This window comes from Hemitrygon akajei, chromosome 2 (assembly GCF_048418815.1).
Source record: "Hemitrygon akajei chromosome 2, sHemAka1.3, whole genome shotgun sequence".
Taxonomy (NCBI): Eukaryota; Metazoa; Chordata; class Chondrichthyes; order Myliobatiformes; family Dasyatidae; genus Hemitrygon; species Hemitrygon akajei.
Genome location: NC_133125.1, coordinates 161,889,134 through 161,909,006, shown reverse-complemented (window position 1 = coordinate 161,909,006; position 19,873 = coordinate 161,889,134). Strand labels below are relative to the sequence as shown.

The 19,873-nt window shown below is 45.2% G+C and overlaps 1 protein-coding gene and 1 long non-coding RNA gene across 3 annotated transcripts in view; one reads left to right on the top strand and one right to left on the bottom strand.

The window, feature by feature from the left end:
* The window catches only part of LOC140717419 (SLAM family member 9-like), a 36,246-nt gene extending 33,659 nt beyond the window's left edge, over positions 1-2,587 (top strand). The window contains exon 12 of the mRNA XM_073030978.1: positions 997-2,587. Coding sequence (XP_072887079.1) covers positions 997-1,071 — 75 coding nt within the window. The 3' untranslated portion in view covers positions 1,072-2,587. The remainder of the gene's footprint in view (positions 1-996) is intronic.
* The window catches only part of LOC140717421 (uncharacterized), a 29,691-nt gene that overhangs the window by 1,060 nt on the left and 8,758 nt on the right, over positions 1-19,873 (bottom strand). Inside the window, exon 3 of one of the 2 annotated variants that reach the window (XR_012096541.1) lies at positions 17,812-17,987. The exons of the other annotated variant lie outside the window; for it this stretch is intronic. This is a non-coding gene — a long non-coding RNA (uncharacterized lncRNA). Of the gene's footprint in view, positions 1-17,811; positions 17,988-19,873 lie in introns of those variants that run through there. 2 annotated transcript variants of the gene reach the window in all.

Sequence of the window (19,873 nt, the reverse complement as noted above, 5' to 3'; positions counted from 1 at the left end):
GTCTGGAGTTGCACAGTGTGGCTGGTTTGGTGTCCTCGTTTTGCATCATTTGTTCAGTCCAACTTGCTGCCTCTGTGGTCTGTGTCACCGTGGTTTGAGTCTGAATGTTCATCATCAGGTAATCTGCACCCTCATTGTGGACAATATAAGGATGGGGGGCAGGTGGTACTGAGGAAGCAGGGAGTCTGCAGAGGACTTGGAGAGATTGGGAGAGTGGGAAAAGGGGGCAGATGGGATACAGTGTTGGGAAGTGTATGGTCATGCACTTTGGCAGAAGAAATAAAGATGCAGATGATTTTCTAAAGAGGAGGAAAATTCAAAAATACAAGATGCAAAAGGACTCGGGAGTGCCTAAAGGATAACTTTCAGGTTGAGCCGGTGGTGAGGAGGTAAATACAATGATAGCATTCATTTCGAGAGGACGAGAATATAAAAATAAGATTGTAATTCTTAGGCATTGGTCAGACCACATTTGGAATATTGGGTGAGCAGTTTCGGGCCTCTTATCTAAGGAAGGATGTGCTGACGGTGGAGAGGGACCAGAGAGGTTCAAAAGAATAATCCTGGAAACGAAAGGGTTAACAACGGAAGAGCGTTTGATGACTCTTGGCCTGGACTCACTGGAGTTCAGATGATTGAGGGGGGGATCTCGTTGAAACTTATAGAATGTTCAGAAACCTAGATAGAGTGGATGTGGAGAGGAGGTTTCTACAGTGAGAGAGAGTAGGACCAGAGGGCACAGTATCCGAACACAAGGATGTCCCTTTAGAACAGAGAAGAGGAGGGATTTCTTTAGGCAAAGGGTAGGGAATCTGTGGAATTCATTGCTGCAGACAGTTTGGTAAATTTAAAGTGGAATTTGATAGGTTCTAGGTTAGTAAGGGTATCAAAGGTTATGGGGAGGAGGCAGGAGAATGGGGTTGAGAGGGATAATAAATGGAGGCTTAAATTTTGCCCCTATGTCTTACGGTAACAATTGCAATTTGTCTATTCCAGCTGATTGGGGAAACGCATGACCTGGAAACTGAATCAAGTTATGAAGTTGAATCCAAGAAGGCTCTGGTTGTTTAGGCTGGACACAACAGTCTTCACTTGCTGATCTGAGAGGATGATGTTCTCTGTTTTCCTGCTATTAACTCAAGCTTGAAATACTTGATGTTGTCAGTTTTGAGTAAGCTTATCCTGGGTGAAGGGAATATTGCAAACAGTGTCTTTTCTTGGCTTCCAGAGAGAAACTTTCAGCCTGACAATCCAGCACCACTGTCCTTAATGCTGGAATTATAGGTCTAGATTCCATGAAGGAATAAAGGGGCTCACCCACCCCAGCATCCCATTCACCCAGAGGGTACAGGGACTCACAGCCGGCAGTCTTCCAGGAATAATGTTGATGGAGTGTGCACCCCACCAACACAAGCCTGCTCAACCTTCACAAGTTGGAATGAAGAAGGCTGAGGTGATGGAACCGTAATGTACACAATTATTAAAGAGATGCAGATAGGGTAAACAACCCAAACATTTCTTTTCCCCAAGATAGTAATGTCAAAAGCAAGATGGTATGGGTGGAGGTGAAGATTTTCACAGACAGGGTGGATGATATAACAAGATCATAAGGAATAGGAGCAGGAGTAGGCCATCCGGCCCATCGGGCCTGCCCGGCCACTCAATAAGATCATGGTTGATCTGTCCGTAAATTCAGCTCCATCTACCTGCCTTTTCTACATAACCCTTAATTCCCCTACTGTGTAAAAATCTATCTAACTGTATGGTAAATTTATTTAGTGATGTTATGGGTCCACAGTTTCGATTCCGGTGGATATCACATGATATTAGTTTTGTTTACTAAGTGTGATGTATCTATAGTCTTGTTTGCTGGAAGCTTGTAGTTTCGATTCTTGGGACGTCACATAGTTCACTGGGAATTCATGACTTTGTTTCTGTGAGAGTCACGTGATGACGCATCCGCAACGGTATAAAAGAGTCACAGTCGTTTCGTGGGCAGTGGTTCGTTGGAGTCGCTCGGTAAGGGGTCAATGGGAAGAGAGTGAGAGTGAAGATTGCAGGCTTCGAATGAACCCAAAGGATTGTGGTTAGTCGGCAGCACGATGTGCATTTCGAAAGTGGCTGACGTTTCATAAAATCCCTACGTAAATTGTGGCACACACTTCTGGTTAACCCCTGCATGGTCTTGGGTGTTGTGTGGAGACCATTTCGGCGAAAGGGGCATTCCCTGTCAGTGACTCTGTGAAATCTCACTCTTTTTGGACTCTTCGAAAAAGCACCCCGCGGCTGCAAACTTTGGCAACTGTTTCTTCGAGATCACCTCTCTGCTGTATTGTGAATCGACAAGATCGACTCTCGTGTATCGTGAACACACAAATCTCTCCTCTCACACATTTCATGAATCTCCATGACAGTTTAAATTGACACTCTAAGACTGTGCTTGAGTAAGACTTTAAGAATTGTTTCTAAGTTTGATTCTTTAGGAGCTATAGACGCATAATACCGTAAACTTCTGTTTAAGATAGCCGTTCATTTAATGTTCTATATTTCTGCATAAATGTTAATAAATTTAGTTGTTTTGCAATAATTCCCCAACTCCGTTCTACATTTATTGTTGTTGGTCCATAACAGTGAAGAAGCCTCAACTGCTTCCTTGGGCAGAGAATTCCACAGATTCACCACTCTCTGGGAAAAACAGTTTCTCCTAATCTCTGTCCTAAATCTTTTCCCCTGAATCTTGAGGCAATGTCCCCTAGTTCTAGTCTCACCTACCAATAGAAACAACTTTCCTACTTTTATCGTATCTAGCCCTTTCAAAATTTTGTATGTTTCTATAAGATCCCCTCTCATTCTTCTGAATTCCAGAGTATAGTCCCAGATGACTCAATCTCTCCTCATAGGTTAACCCCTTCATCCCTGGAATCAACCTGGTGAACCTTCTCTGCAATGCCTCCAAAGCCAGTATACCCTTCCTCACACGAAGTAATCTGCAGATGCTAGAAATTCAAGCAACACCCACAAAATGCTGGTGGAACACAGCAGGCCAGGCAGCATCTATAGGGAGAAGCACTGCCGACATTTCGGGCTGAGACCCTTCGTCAGGACTAACTGACAGAAAAGATAGTAAGAGATTTGAAAGTAGGAGGGGGAGTGGGGGAAATGCGAAATGATAGGAGAAGACCAGAGGGGGTGGGCTGAAGCTAAGAGCTGGAAAGGTGATTGGCACAAGGGATACAGAGCTGGAGAAGGGAAAGGATCATGGAATGGGAGGCCTAGGGAGAAAGAAAGGGGGAAGGGAGCACCAGAGGGAGATGGAGAACAGGCAGAGTGATGGGCAGAGAGAGATAAAAAGGGGGCGAAGGGGGAAGAATAAATAAATCAGGGATGGGGTAAGAAGGGGTGGAGAGGCATTAATGGAAGTTAGAGAAGTCAATGTTCATGCCATCAGGTTGGAGGCTACCCAGACGGTATATAAGGTGTTGTTCCTCCAACCTGAGTGTGGCTTCATCTTGACAGTAGAGGAGGCCAGGAATGGACATATCAGAATGGGAATGGGACATGGAATTAAAATGTGTGGCCACTGGGAGATCCTGCTTTCTCTGGCGGACAGAGCATAGGTGTTCAGCGAAACGGTCTCCCAGTCTGCGTCAGGTCTCACCAATATATAGAAGGCTGCACCAGGAGCACCGGACGCAGTATACCACACCAGCCGACTCACAGGTGAAGTGTCGCCTCACCTGGAAGGAAAACCTGGGGCCCTGAATGATGGTGAGGGAGGAAGTACAAGGGCAGGTGTAGCACTTGTTCCGCTTGCAAGGATACGTGCCAGGAGGGAGATCGGTGGGAAGGGATGGGAGGGGGAACGAATGGATAAGGGAGTCGTGTAGGGAGCGATCTCTGCGGAAAGCGGAGGGGGGAGGGAAAGATGCGCTTGGTAGTGGGATCCTGTTGGAGGTGATAGAAGTTACGGAGAATTATACGTTGGACTCAGAGGCTGGACGGGTGGTAGGTGAGGACAAGTGGAACCCTATCCCAAGTGGGGTGGCGTGCGGATGGGGTGAGGGTAGATGTGCGTGAATTGGGAGAGATGCGTTTGAGAGCAGAGTTGATGGTGGAGGAAGGGAAGCCCCTTTGCTTAAAAAAGGAAGACATCTCCCTCATCCTGGAATGAAAAGCCTCATCCTGAGAGAAGATGTGGTGGAGATGGAGGAATTGCAAGAAGGGGACGGAATTTTTGCAAGAGACAGGGTGGGAAGAGGAATAGTCCAGACAGCTGTGAGAGTCTGTAGGCTTATAGTAGATATCAGTAGATAAGCTGTCTCCAGAGATGGAGACAGAAAGATCAAGAAAGGGGAGGGAGGTTTCGGAAATGGACCAGGTAAATTTGAGGGCAGGGTGGAAGTTGGAGGCAAAGTTAATGAAGTCAACGAGCTCAGCATGTGTGCAGGAGGCAGTGCCAATGTAGTCATTAATGTAGCGAAGGAAAAGTGGGGGACGGATACCCCTATAAGCTTGGAACAAAGCCAACAAAAGGACAGGCATAACTGGGACCCATGCGGGTGCCCATGGCTACACCTTTGGTTTGGAGGAAGTGGGAGGAGCCAAAGGAGAAATGATTGAGAATAAGGACTAATTCTGCTAGACAGAGGAGAGTGGTGGTAGTGGGGAACTGGTTAGATCTGGAATCCAAAAAGAAGCGGAGTGCTTTGAGACCTTCCTGGTGGGGGATGGAAGTATTTAGGGACTGGATGTCCATGGTGAAAATAAGGCGGTGGGGGCCAGGGAACTTAAAATCAATGAAAAAAATTCAGAGCATGAGAAGTGTCACGAACATAGGTGGGAAGGGATTGAACAAGGGGGGATAAAATAGTGTCGAGTTATGCAGAAATGAGTTTGGTGGGGCAAGAGCAAGCTGAGACAATGGGTCTACCTGGACAGGCAGGTTTGTGGATCTTGGGTAGGAGGTAGAAACGGGAAGTGCGGGGTGTGGGAACTATGAGGGTTGGTGGCAGTGGATGGGAGATCCCCAGAACCGATAAGGTTGGTGATGGTGTGGGAGACAGTTGCCTAGTGCTCCTTAGTGGGGACATGACAGCGGGGTAGATAAGAGGAGGTATCGGCGAGTTGTCACTGTGCCTCGGCCAGGTAGAGGTCAGTACGCCAGACTACAACAGCGCCCCCCTTATCAGCAGGTTTAATAGTGAGGTTGGGATTGGTGCGGAGGGAGTGGAGAGTAGAGCATTCAGGAGTGAGGTTGGAAGTGGAACAAGGTGTGGTGAAGTCGAGACAATAGATAGTAGGTGCAGGAGTAGGCCATTCGCCCCTTCTAGCCAGCACTGCCATTCACTGTGATCATGGCTGATCATACACAATCAGTACCCTGTTCCTGCCCTCTCCCCATATCCCTTGACCCTGCTATCTATAAGAGCTCTATCTAACGGTTGATGTCCCGTTGGCAGTTAGCAATTAAGAGATCCAGAGCAGGCAGAAGACCAGGGCAGGGTTTACATGAAGAGGAGGAGGGTTGAAGACAGGAGGAGGGGGTCATCGGTGGGGGTGGCAGAGTCCTTGTCGAAGAAGCAGGCTCGGAGACGGAGCCGGCGGAAGAAGAGTTCAGCGTCATGGCGTACACGGAACTCGCTGAGGTGTGGGCAAGGGGGGACAAAAGTGAGGCCCTTACTGAGGAACAAGCACTCTGCCTCAGAGAGTTGAAGGTTGGATGGAATGGAGGCTGGTGGTGTCGGTGGATAGGTGAGGGTTGGGGTGAGAGGAAGATGGATCTTCTGAGGGCCCAGGAGCTGATGATGGGATCTGAGGGAGAGGGGATTGCCGAGTGGTGGTGGGGGAAGGGAAGACGGGAGTCACAATCACAGCATGTGAAGATCCGGCCTGGAGTTCAAAGCTGGAGTCCCAGTTGGAGGCTGCGCAATCGCTTTGAAGGTGTCCATGGTCGTTGCAACCCGCATTGATGGCGCAGGAGTCCGGGTTTTGAATATGCTTGGGTTGCTGGGGTAGCCCAGATCGACGGCCGGGGCAACGATCCTTCCTCAAGAATGGCGACTGGAACTGCACACAATACTCCAGGTGCGGCCTCACCAGAACCCTGTATAACTGCAGCATGACCGCCCTGCTCTTGAATTCAATCACTCCAGCAATGAAGGCCAAGTGTCCATCTGCTTTCTTAATAACCTATTGTACCCGCAAGCTAACTTTTTGCCATTCATGAAAAAGCACTCCAAGTCCCTCTACACAACAGCATGCTGCAATCTTTCACCATTTAAATAATAATCTGCTCTTCTTTTATTCCTTCCAAAGTGGATGATCTCACATTTACCAATGTTGTATTCCATCTGCCATACCTTGGCCCACTCACTTAACCTATCTTTATCCCTCTGCAGACTCTCCACATCCTCTGTACAATTTGCTTTTCCACTCAGTTTAGTGTCATCAGCAAATTTTGCTATACTACACTCAGTTCCCTCTTCCAAATCATCAGTGTAAATGGTAAACAGCTGGGAGTTCATCAGAGGTCAATTCCGACATCATCTGCAAGGGGTCTGTGGAATATCTGGGTTTTCCCCAAGTGCTCCTGTTTCCTCCCAAAGTCCAAAGACATATGGGTAGGTTAACTGGTCATTGTAAATTATCCTGCGATCAGGTCAGGTTTAAATTGGAGTTGTCAGTGGTTTCTGGGTCAGCGAGGCTCAAAGGGCTGGAAGGGCCTATTTCGTGTTGCGTCACTAAATAAATAAATCTCTGGACTGGCTCTCAAGTTCACGACACTCTGACTCAGAGCTGAGTGTGCTGCCCATTGAGCTACAGGTAACCGGATCCTGTCTGATCTGTATTACTGAAAGAAGAAAGGGGCTCAATTTGCTGTTGCTGGTTTGTTATGTTGCTGTTGATATTGTTGCTGGTGTTAGTCATAGAACACTACAGCACAGAAACAGGCCCATCAGCCCATGCAGTCAATGCAAGGCCATTAATCTGCCTAGTCCCATCGACCTGCACCTAGATCATTGCCTTTCTATGTACCTAACCAAATCTTTCTTAAATGTTGAAATCGAAACCACATCCACCAGTTGTGCTGGCAGCTCCTTCTACACTGTCACCATCCTGAGTGCAGATGCTCCCCCTCCTGTTCACCTTAAACATTTTATCTTTTACCCTTAACCTGTGACTTCTAGCTGCCATCTCACTAAACCTAAGTGGAAAAAGCCTGCTTTCATTTACCCGATCTAAAGTCCTAACCTATTCAACCTTTTCCTATAACTCAGGTCCTCAAGTCCCAGCAACATCCTTGTAAATTTTCTCTGTACTCTTTCAATCTTATTACACAGTCGGCACAACATTCTGGGCCAAAGGGCCTGTAATGTACTGTAGGTTTCTATGCTCTATCTTTCCTGTAGGGAGGTGACCAAAACAGCACACAATACTTCAAATTAGGCCTCACCAATGTCTTATACAACTTCAACATAACATCCCATCTTCTGTACTCAATACATTGATTTATGAAGGCCAATGTGCCAAAAGTTTTATTTATGACCCTATCTGCCTGTAACACCACTTTCAAAGTATTATGGACCCATATAATGCCCTCCTGCTCACCATACAAGATCTACCCGGGTCGGTCTTCCCAAAGTAAACACCTCACATTTGTCTCCATTATATTCTATCTGCCATTTTTCAGCCCATTTTCCACCTGGTCCAGATCCTGCAAGCTTTGATAGTCTTCCTTGCTGTCCACTACACCATAGTCTTGGTGTCATATGCAAATTTGCTGTTCCAGTTCACCACATTAGCCAGATTGTTGATATAGATGACAAACAATGATGGACGCAGCTCCAATCCCTGCGGCACTCCATTAGTCACAGTCAGACTCAACCATCATACAACCATTCTCTTAGCTTTTCCTGCGAAGCCAATGACTAATCCAATATACTACCTTATCACGAATTCCAAGCAACTGAATTTTTCTTAACCAACCGTCCATGTAGGACCTTGTCAAATGCCTGACAACATTCTCTTCATCAATATTTCTGGTATCTTTCTCAAAAACTCTGTGTGATTGGTTAGACATGACTACCATGCACAAAGCCATGTTGACTATTCCTAATCAGTCCTTTATCTATACAAATACTTATAAGCATATCCTGTCCTTTAAAATACCTTCCAAGTACTTTCCCAATATTGATGCTAGATTCACCAGCCTATAATTTCCTGATTTATTCTTAGAGTCTTTCTTAAACAAACAAACATCAGCCATACTCCAACCCTCCAGCTCTCCACCCATGGATGAAGATGTTTTAAGTATCTCTGCTAGGGCCTCTGCAGTTTCTGTACTAGTCTCCACAGGGTCCGATGCAACATCAACGCCCTGGGGATCTATTCATCCTAACTTGCCTCGGGACAGCAAACACCTCCTCATCTGTAATCTGCAAATGGTCCATGACCTCACTAGACTCTGTGGTTCTTTAAGCTGGGGGAGGTCATGGGGATAAGCTCCCACTACCTGTTAAATGGTTTCAATGGTGTGCGTCTCAACCAGCCTCTGAGAAACAAGTCCAGCTCTTGGCCTTCACGTGTGGCTTAGCTACTAATCCCAGCAGAACTGATTCTACTGACAGGAGGAGAAAAGGTGGGTTACTGGTGTCTTAAAACTAGTTGCTTCAGGCAGATGGGGCGGTCAGCTGTGGTTGGCAGCTCACTTAGGAAAACACTGATCTCAAATCTTCATTTCTTTGTTGCTATACCCACTCACGGGGAAAGCTTCGAGAGTAAACTTTGAAGAAAAGTCCGGAGCTGGAGTCCCTAAGGCAGTCCTGCACTGAGTTCAACGCTGAATGGCATCTCCTGCGATGTCGCTGGTACCGAACTGCAGGTCTCGGTCTTTCCTTTGGATTCATCAGCTCCGTGGAGAATGGGCAACAACCTGTTCTCCATATCACACTGCCTTGTGTACCATGTAGACAGCTGGGATGCAGTATCCATGGTTGACAGTGGCCAGTGGAGGGCCTCAGTTACTATCTGTGTCCATCTCCTGTGTAAATGCAGATAAACTGCTTTATCCCTGGAGGCTGAATTTCTGTCCTCAGGAACCACTGATCTCTTTGCCTCATCTCACAGTTTGCCCAGTGCTTGGCCTTAAACTTGAGGGTCACATCAGTTCCCTTGCAAAAAGAGTATATCCTCCATGTGTGTTGTTGTGCACCAGTCTGTCCAGGTTCCTCCGAGCCACTGGGGCAGTCTTGCTCTCCTTTCCCACCATTTTGGCTTCCAGCCATGATGTGGAGACACTCCCCAGAGGCTGTAAGGATACAGCTGGAAGCTGTCGACCTCTTTTCAAAGACTGGCTCCCAACATGGTCCTGTGACCAAGCAGCTGTGAGATCTTACAAAAGGTGCTTTATTTTTGTTCATAGAGGCTACTTAATTGACAACATTTGTAAATACACAAAATAAAAAAAACATTAATATCTTACCTCACTAGTTTTAATATAGGCAATGACACCTGAGAACCAAGAAAGAGCCAAAATGTGTCAAACTTCATGTGTTTGCATTGACCCCTGCTCACTTGAAAACTTCGAAAGAACTTTATTCCGTTGTTTTGTTGTTCAATTATGCAGGTGTATTTCCATCTTTAAACATAGAACATAGAACAGTGGGGAAACAAGCCATTCGGCCCACAGTGTGATGCCAAACCACTTAAAAAGCCAATCAAAAACATCCAAACACTATGTTAGAAACCACATTTTTTAATAACCCTTTTATAGATTTGTACTTTTTAAGGAACTCGTGTATTTTTCACACTCACTGGCAGAAAGCGATATAGCAGCTAAACTAACAGCTTTTCATCTTCAAAATGCTGTAGGCTGTCAAAGTTAATGTTGACAGTAATCTTTTCCACAGATCCTGCCCAGTCTGCTGATGTCCTCCAGCATTTTGTCTGTGTTGCTTGGATTTCCAGCATCTGCAGATTTTCTCTCGTTTATTACTTTTCTGATTTTTAATTGACAAAGTATTACCATGTGATGTAATTGTTTTAAATATGTAGCCTATTAATTAATTCATCACCATTCAAGTTATTTTTTAATCTTATTTTTAAATGATAGATTGTTCAGAAGTACCATTCCTTTTATATCTTTATTCCTTTGTCTCACACCCCTCAGCATTAATTCCCCTCTTAGCAGCATTTCTCAGCTCATTATTTAGTTTGTTTGTATCTGTGTGTTGGTTTGTACGTTAAAATAAATTAAAACTTTGAAATTCAGACTGCTCGCCATTCTTGACTGCTAGAAGAACTCTTAGCATCAGAAATTAAACAGAGATTTAACAACTAACCCCTCCTAACTACACAATGTCCATATCCCTCCATCTTCCTTACATCCATCAGCCTATCCAAACATTATCAGACATTTCATCCCTGTATAATTAAATCCAATAAGTATCTTGCTTTTGAGTGTGTGATAATTCTTCAGTCGGGTTGACAAGGTGATGTCATGGTGCCAGATCCAGGAGACACAAGCGATATTACAATCTGGAGCAGAAAACCACCAGGACTGAAGCAGGTTCATAACTCGAAACATCGATCGGCCTCTTTTCCTCTGCACATACTTCAGCAGCTGAAACTTTGGTGGGTCCAGGACCTCAATTAACTGATTTGTAGGAGGTCTGGGAGGGGAGTTGACTGGACTGGAGAGGGAATAGGTTGTAGGGAAGTAAATGGGAAAGGGAGGAGATAGGGGAGCAGACATACAGATATTTAAAGATTGATGAACCCCCTCCATGACAATGAATTCCAGAGATTCACCGCCTTCTGGCTGAAGATATTTGTCCTGATCTCAGTTTTAAAGGAGTGTCCCTTTATTCTGTGCCTGTGCCTTCAGATCCTTAGCTCTCCCACTGATGGAAACATCCTCCTCATATCCACTCTTTCCGGGCCCTTCAGTGTCACCTGCTTTGGTGGAGTTCATACAGGGTTAAAGTTTGAATCCCCCATCCCTTCACTGAGGCAGTACTTACGTCATATTAGGGAATGTTAGAGAGACCACACCTAGAGCATGGTGCCTCCATTATTTAAAAAAAAAGAAGATATACAGGTGTTGGAAGGAGGTAGAAGATGTTCACAAGACTACTTCCTAGGATGGAAGTGTTGTCCCACTATAAATCTCTAAGTAAATTGGATCTGTATTGTTTGGTGTTTAGACGAATGTGGGGTGATCTTGTATGGGATCCTAACTTTTTTATTTCCTAATTTCTTTAGCCAGAGGGTGGTAAATCTGTGGAATTCATCGTGAAGAGGCCAAATCATTGGTTATATTTAAAGCGGAGGGTGATAGGCTCTTGTTCAGTAAGGACATCAAAGGTTGCAGGGAAGCGGGGGAGAGGAGGACGGGAGAATTCATTTGACAGGGAAAATGATCGTATGGTGGAACAGGCTTGATGGGCAGAATGGCCTAATTCTTCTCTAGGTCCTATGGTCCAAGGATGTAGGACAAGGTAATGGTGAGATGTTTCCACCAATGGGAGAGCCTCAATGAGGCACATAGTGTTCTTTTATTTCAGAAACAAGCTTTATTCATAACAGTACATATACAATAAAAAAAAGTGAAAAGCTTTTTACATTGTGTAACATTTTCACTCTGAATGACAGAGATAGTTTTAATGGAATGGTATGGTAATGTAGTGGCTAGCACAACAGTTTATAGTACCAGTGACCAGGGTTCAATTCCTGACGCTGTCTGTAAAGAATTTGTACGTTCTCCCTGTGACCATGTGGGTTTCCTCCGAATGCTCTAATTTCCTCCCATAGTCTAAAGACGTACTGTTTGGTAGCTGAATTGGTCATTGTAAATTGTTCCGTGATTGCGCTGGGATTGAATCGAGGGATCGCTGGGCGGCGCATCTCGAAAGGCCAGAAGGGTCTACTCCACACTGTACCTCAGTAAATAAATCAACAAACGGAGGTGTTAGGGATTTCCTCTTGTAGAGGATGGTGAGTCGCTGGAATTCACTACCCAAGAGGGCTATGGAGACTGGATCACTGGGGGTATTCAAGGAGGAAGCAGTTAATTTTTTTGAAAGATCAAAGAATTTATGGTGGTGTAAAACCGTCAAGGAAGCGGAGACCTGAGATACACCAATCATACTGAACGCGGGGACAGGCTTGATGAGCTGAAGGGCCAACTCCTGCTCCGATCTTCTTGTTACTCATCGACCTGAAAGATCAACAGAGCCACACCCTGGACTTCGTGCTCAAAGTAACGTCATTACAGGTTGGGACGTGGGAGTTCAGAGGTCAATTCCGACATCATCTGCAAGGGGTCTGTGGAATATCTGGGTTTTCCCCGAGTGCTCCAGTTTCCTCCCACAGTCCCAAGACATATGGGTAGGTTAACTGGTCATTGTAAATTATCCTGCGATCAGGTCAGGTTTAAATTAGAGTTGTCAGTGGTTTCTGGGTCAGCGAGGCTCAAAGGGCTGGAAGGGCCTATTCCGTGCTGCGTCACTAAATAAATAAATCTCTGGACTGGCTCTCAAGTTCACGACACTCTGACTCAGAGCTGAGTGTGCTGCCCATTGAGCTACAGGTAACCGGATCCCGTCTGATCTGTATCACTGAGAGAAGAAAGGGGCTCGATTTGCTGTTGCTGGTTTGTTCTGTTGCTGTTGATATTGTTGCTGGTGTTAGTCATAGAACACTACAGCACAGAACCAGGCCCATCAGCCCATCCAGTCAATGCAAGACCAGTAATCTGCCTAGTCCCATCGACCTGCACCCGGATCATGGCCTTTCTATCCATGTACCTATCCAAATCTAAAATCGACACCTAAATCGAAATTCTATCTGCCATTTTTCAGTCCATTTTCCACCTGGTCCAGATCCTGCAAGCTTTGATAGTCTTCCTTGCTGTCCACTACACCGCAATCTTGGTGTCATATGCAAATTTGCTGATCCAGTTTAGCACATTATGATGACACAAAGCTGGGTGGCAGTGTGAAATGTCAGGAGGATGTTATGAGAACACAGGGTGACTTAGACAGGTTGGGTGAGTGGGCAAATGCATGGCAGATGTAGTTTAATATGGATAAACGTGAGGTTATCCACTTTGGTGGCAAGAACAGGAAGGCAGATTACTATGTAAATGGAGTCAAGTTAGGAAAAGGGGAAGTACAACGAGATCTAGGTGTTCTTGTACATCAGTCAATGAAAGCAAGCATGCAGGTACAGCAGGCAGTGAAGAAAGCTAATGGCATGTTGGCCTTTATAACAAGAGGAATTGAGCATAGGAGTAAAGAGGTCCTTCTGCAGCTGTACAGGGCCCTGGTGAGGTCCCGCCTGGAGTATTGTGTGCAGTTTTGGTCTCCAAATTTGAGGAAGGTCATTCTTGCTATTGAGGGAGTGCAGCGTAGGTTCACAAGGTTAATTCCCGGAATGGCAGGACTGTCATATGGTGAAAGATTGGAGTGACTGGGCTTGTATACACTGGAATTTAAAAGGATGAGAGGGGATCTGATTGAAACATATAAGATTATTAAGGGATTGGACACGCTGGAGGCTGGAAGCATGTTCCCGCTGATGGGTGAGTCCAGAACTAGAGGCCACAGTTTAAGAATAAGGGGTAGGCCATTTAGAACAGAGATGCAGAAAAACTTTTTCACCCAGAGAGTGGTGGATATGTGGAATGCTCTGCCCCAGAAGGCAGTGGAGGACAAGTCTCTGGATGCATTAAGAGAGAGTTAGAAAGAGCTCTTATAGATAGCAGGGTTGAGGGATATGGGGCGAGGGCAGGAACAGGGTACTGATTGTGTATGATCAGCCATGATCACAGTGAATGGTGGTGCTGGCTAGAAGGGCCGAATGGCCTGCTCCTGCACCTACTGTCTATTGTCTATTATTAGCCAGATTGTTGATATAGATGACAAACAATGATGGACGCAGCTCCAATCCCTGCAGCACTACATTAGTCACAGTCAGACGCAACCATCATACAACCATTCTGTTAGCTTCTCCTGCGAAGCCAATGACTAATCCAATATACTACCTTATCACGAATTCCAAGCAACTGAATTTTTCATGACCATCCGCCCATGTGGACCTTGTCAAAAGCCTGACATTCTCTTCATCAATATTTCTGGTATCTTTCTCAAAACATCTGTGTGATTGGTTAGACATGACTACCATGCACAAAGCCATGTTGACGATTCCTAATCAGACCTTTATCTATACAAATATACTCATATCCTGTCCTTTAAAATACCTTCCAAATACTTTCCCAATACTGATGCTAGATTCACCAGCCTATAATTTCCTGATTTATTCTTAGAGTCTTTCTTAAACAAACAAACATCAGCCATACTCCAACCCTCCAGCTCTCCACCCATGGATGAAGATGTTTTAAGTATCTCTGCTAGGGCCTCTGCAGCTTCTGTACTAGTCTCCACAGGGTCCGATGCAACATCAACGCCCTGGGGATCTATTCATCCTAACTTGCCTTGGGACAGCAAACACCTCCTCATCTGTAATCTGCAAATGGTCCATGACCTCGCTAGACTCTGTGGTTCTTTACGGTTGTTATAGCTGGGGGAGGTCGTGGGGATAAGCTCCCACTACCTGTTAAATGCTTTCAATGGTGTGCGTCTCAACCAGCCTCTGAGAAACAAGTCCAGCTCTTGGCCTTCACGTGTGGCTTAGCTACTAATCCCAGCAGAACTGATTCTACTGACAGGAGGAGAAAAGGTGGGTTACTGGTGTCTTAAAACTAGTTGCTTCAGGCAGATGGGGCGGTCAGCTGTGGTTGGCAGCTCACTTAGGAAAACACTGATCTCAAATCTTCATTTCTTTGTTGCTATACCCACTCACGGGGAAGGCTTCGAGAGTAAACTTTGAAGAAATGTCTGGAGCTGGAGTCCCTAAGGCAGTCCTGCACTGAGTTCAACGCTGAATGGCATCTCCTGCGATGTCGCTGGAACCGAACTGCAGGTCTCGGTCGTTCCTTTGGATTCATCAGCTCCGTGGAGAATGGGCAACAACCTGTTCTCCATATCACACTGCCTTGTGTACCATGTAGACAGCTGGGATGCAGTATCCATGGTTGACAGTGGCCAGTGGAGGGCCCCAGTTACTATGTGTCCATCTCCTGTGTAAATGCAGATGCCAAGAATCCATTTAAAATCTCCCCATATCTCTGACATTTCCACACAAGATGAGCTCACCAGTCTGTACTGACAGAGCACTGCCATCACATTTTCCGTGACGAGTAATCCTACCCTTCCTCCTTTAACCCCTCCCACCCTATCACATCTGAAACTACCGATCCCCGGAACATTGAGCTACCAGTCCTGCCCTCACTACAATGTCATAATTCCACCTGGTGATCCATGCCCTAAGCTCATCTACCTTTCCTACAATACCCCTTGCATCGAAATAAACAACATTTGTCCCACCGTGCTCAACCTTTTGATTCCTGACTTTGTACGTAGGCTGAACATCTTTCCCCACAACCACTCTGTTCTGGTGCTGTGGTTCCTATTCTCTGAAACTCTAATTTAAACTCCCCACCATGCAGCACAAGCAAACCTTCCCACTGGGAAATTAGTCCCCTCCACTTCAGGTGCAAACTGTCCCTTCTCTACAGGTCCCACCTTTCTTCGAAGAGAGCCCAATGATCCAAAAATTTGAAGCCCTCTCTCCGGCACCAGCTCCTCAGGCATGATAAACTGTATGATCTTCCTGTTTCTGGCCTCTTTGGCAAGTGGCACGAGTAGCAATCCTGTAATCACATCCATGGAGACCCTGTCCTTTAACTTAACATTTACAGTGGCATGCAAAAGTCTGGGCTCCCCTGGTCAAAATTTCTGTTACTGTGAATAGCTAAGCGACTAAAAGATGACCTGATTTCCAAAAGGCATAAAGTTAACGATGACATGTTTCTTTAATATTTTAAACAAGAATACTTTTTTATTTCTATCTTTTACTTTCAGAATAACAAAAAAGGAATAGGGCCTGAAGCAAAAGTTTCGACATCCTGCATGTTCAGTACTTAGTAATACCCTGTTTGACAAGTATCACAGCTTGTAAAGGTTCTCTGTAGCCAGCTAAGAGTCTTTAAATTCTTGTTTAGGGGATTTTTGCCTTCTTTTCCTTGCAAAAGACTTCTAGTTCTGTGAGATTCTTGGGTTGTCTTGCATGCACTGCTCTTTTGAGGTTTATCCACAGAACTTTGATGATGTTTAGGTCAGGGGACTGTGAGGGCATGGCAAAACCTTCAGCTTGTGCCTCTTGAGGTAGTCTATTGTGGATTTTGAGGTTTGTTTAGGATCATTATCCTGTTGTAGAAGCCATCCTCTTTTCATCTTCAGTTTTCTTTTACAGACAGTGTGATGTTTGCTACTATTTAATTGAATTAATTCTTCCCTCTACCAGTGAAATGTTCCCCGTGCCACTGGCTGTAACACAAGCCCAAAGCATGATCGATCCACCCCCATGCTTAACAGTTGGAGAGGTGTTCTTTTCATTAAATTCTGCACCCTTTTTTCTCCAAACATACCTGTGCTCGTTGCAGCCAAAAAGTTGTATTTTAAATTCATCAGTCCACAGAGCTTGTTTCCAAAATGCATTAGGCTTGTTTAGATGTTCCTTTGCAAACTACTGATGCTGAATTTTGTGGCGAAGATGCAGGAAAGGTTTTCTTCTGATGACTCTTCCATGAAGGTCATATTGGAGCAGGTGTCGCTGCACGGTAGAACAGTGCACCACCACTCCAGGGTCTGCTGAATCTTCCTGAAGGTCTTTTGTAGTCATATGGAGGATTTGATTTGCCTTTCTAGCAATCCTACGAGCAGTTCTCTCAGAAAGTTTTCTTGGTCTTCCAGACCTCAGCTTGACCTCCACCGTTCCTGTTAACTGACATTTCTTAATGACATTACAAACTGAGGAAATGGTTACCTGAAACCCCTTTGCTAACTTCTTAGAGCCTTCTCCTTCTTTGTGGGCATCATTTATTTTAAGTTTCAGAGTGCTAGGAAGCAGTTTACAGGATCCCATGGCAGCTGATTGTAGGGACAAGGTTTGAGGAGTCAGGGTATTTAAAGCTTTGAAATTTGCATCACATGATTGCATCACTGTGAACAAGTCATAGCCCTAACAAGCTAATTGAGGCCTGAGACCTTGGTGAAAGTTATCCGAGAGCTCAAACCTCTTGGGTGCCCAAACTTTTGCATGGTGCTCCTTTCCTTTTTCTCACTCTAAAATTGTACAAAAAGTAAACTGATTTTGCTTAAAATGTTAAAAAGCATGTTTCATCTTTAACTTTATGACTTTTGGACATCAGTTCATGTTCGACTCACTTAACTATTCAAAGTAACAGAGATTTTGACCAGGGGTGCTCAAACCTTTGCATGCCACTGTAACTCCCAATATTATCCAAAGCAGTATTCCCATAGGTGAGGGGAATGGCCACTGGGATACTCTGTACTGGCTGCATGTCCCCCTTCTCCCTCCTGATGTGTCCTCCAGTTACCTGTGTCCTGCACGTTGGGAGTATATACACCTCCCCGTTTACAGATGTCCAGACTAAACATTGCTCTGAGAAGGAAGTTTGTTTTTACATGGCCTGAAAACTGCACAGCTCTTCAAATGATTGTTTTACCCTTACGATTACTATGAATATGTAGAATGAAAATTGAAAAATTACATACTATTTATTAATTGAAATTAATTAAATGAAATACAGTACAAGAAAGAAAATCTTTCATATTTTGTGAACATTTTCTGTTCTGTGTTTATTTCAGCCATGTGGCAATGACGGCTATGTGCATGGGAACATTTCAGTCACTGTGCTGCTGTGCATCTTAGAGGAAACAGTGCCCCTCAGATTCCCAAGTGATCCGTATTTCATCCAGTTCCACCTCCAACTCCTTAACACTGTCAGCAGCTGCAGCTGGAAGACATCAGGGACACTGGAGGATTCCCTGCCTTCCCACATCCTGGAAAGAAACATTCCATGATGCTGACTGGCATCGCCCCTGCTCTGAATGTGCAATAAGGAATAAAGAAAGAATAAATAACCAAAAAAAAATCTTTCTACAGCCTCTGCTTCTTCTTGCCAAAGCCTCAACTCCCCACTCTGACACTGGCCCACTCATACATTGTCATTGTGGGCAATGTTCCCCTTAATTTGTAATGTCCAGTGTGCGCAAAATTCTTGTGCTGTGCAATATTTTGTCCAGCGACGACAAGATGTGCACACTGAATAATTTCTTCAGTAAGCTAGATCTAAAATCTGCAGACAAATCATCGCAAACTCCATGTTATCAACACCGTCTCCATCAAAGACCAGAAAAGGAAATTTAATCATGTACAATCATGAAATATACTAAACATGCCAACAGGTCAGGGTGACAACCCTTTGTGCACAGTTTAAATTCCTTTGTGCGCTGGTATCAAAAGATGTGTGTGTGCGCACATCTTAAAGGGAACAATGATTGTGGGGAAGCTATGTTGGCATCGGAATGTGTGGCAAATTGTGGGTTTCCCCCAGCACATCCTTAGGTTGTTAGCTATTAATGCAAATGATGCATTTCAGTGTGCTTTGATGTATGTGTGATAAAGAAGTGAATCTAGATCTGACTTGTTGACTAAGTCCATCAAGCTCCTACGGAGCTGAGTGCTATGGGTTGTTAAACCTGGGTCTCCGACAGGTGGCCATGGTCAGCAGCAGGCAGTGGTCTCCATTTCCAAGGAGTTGAAGGGAAACCTCTTGTTCTGTTACATGGCAGGAGTTTTGCCAATTTCTGCTGCTGATCCTGTGTTGTGTGCCTGTTGCAGGACATACAGACGATGGCACAGGTTTAATCATCAGCCCTAGCGCAAAATGGAGTCACAGGCATTGTGCGTGGTCAAGTTCAGGCACTTCCACAATGTTTTATTTTATGTCTGTGTGTTGGAGGGAAGAGACACAGATGATGTGCGGGATGGAGCTTGGTGAGTAATGGAGATAAAAGATGTTTACAGACCCTCCAAAGGTTCATTTATTATCAACTCTGAGATTCATCTTCTCCAGACAGTCACAAAACAAAGCAAACCATGGAAGTTATTCAAAGAAAAACATCACCCCCCCCACACAAAAAAACTTACAGATCACCCCAAATGAAATCGTGTAACAGCAACAAGAGCATCACCCACGGACACCTTATCCAGTGGCGACAAGCGACTGGCGGTCACCCACGGACACCTTATCCAGCAGTGACAAGCAACTGGCGGTCACCCACGTACACCTTATCCAGCAGTGACAAGCGACTGGCGGTCACCCACGGACACCTTATCCAGCAGCGACAAGCGACTGGCGGTCACCCACGGATACCTTATCCAGCAGCGACAAGCGACTGGCGGTCACCTACGGATACCTTATCCATCAGCGACAAGCGACTGGCGGTCACCTACGGATACCTTATCCAGCAGCGACGATCGACTGGCGGTCACCCACGGACACCTTATCCATCAGCAATGATTGACTGGCAATTACCCATGAATACCCTTATCCGGCAGCAAAAGGCAGGTAGTCAGCACTGATCACTCGCTTACTTTCTGCATTCGCTTTGATGCCTGTATCATCCACAATGCTTTAATTGGCGAAATGGAGTCTATCATGGACTCGCCTCATCTCCAAACCTCACCATGAGGCTGACCTCACTCGTCTCTTGCTATGTGCTTGGAGACAGCAGAGTGGTAGGGCACTCAATCGATCTCCAAACTGCGAAAACTTTTCCAGAAACACATTAAAGATAAAGGAAGATGTACAAGAAGTGAAATAAACAGTTTTGTGGATGTCACAGGGGGGGAATTTGTGGTTCACCGACCCCATCTTGACCTT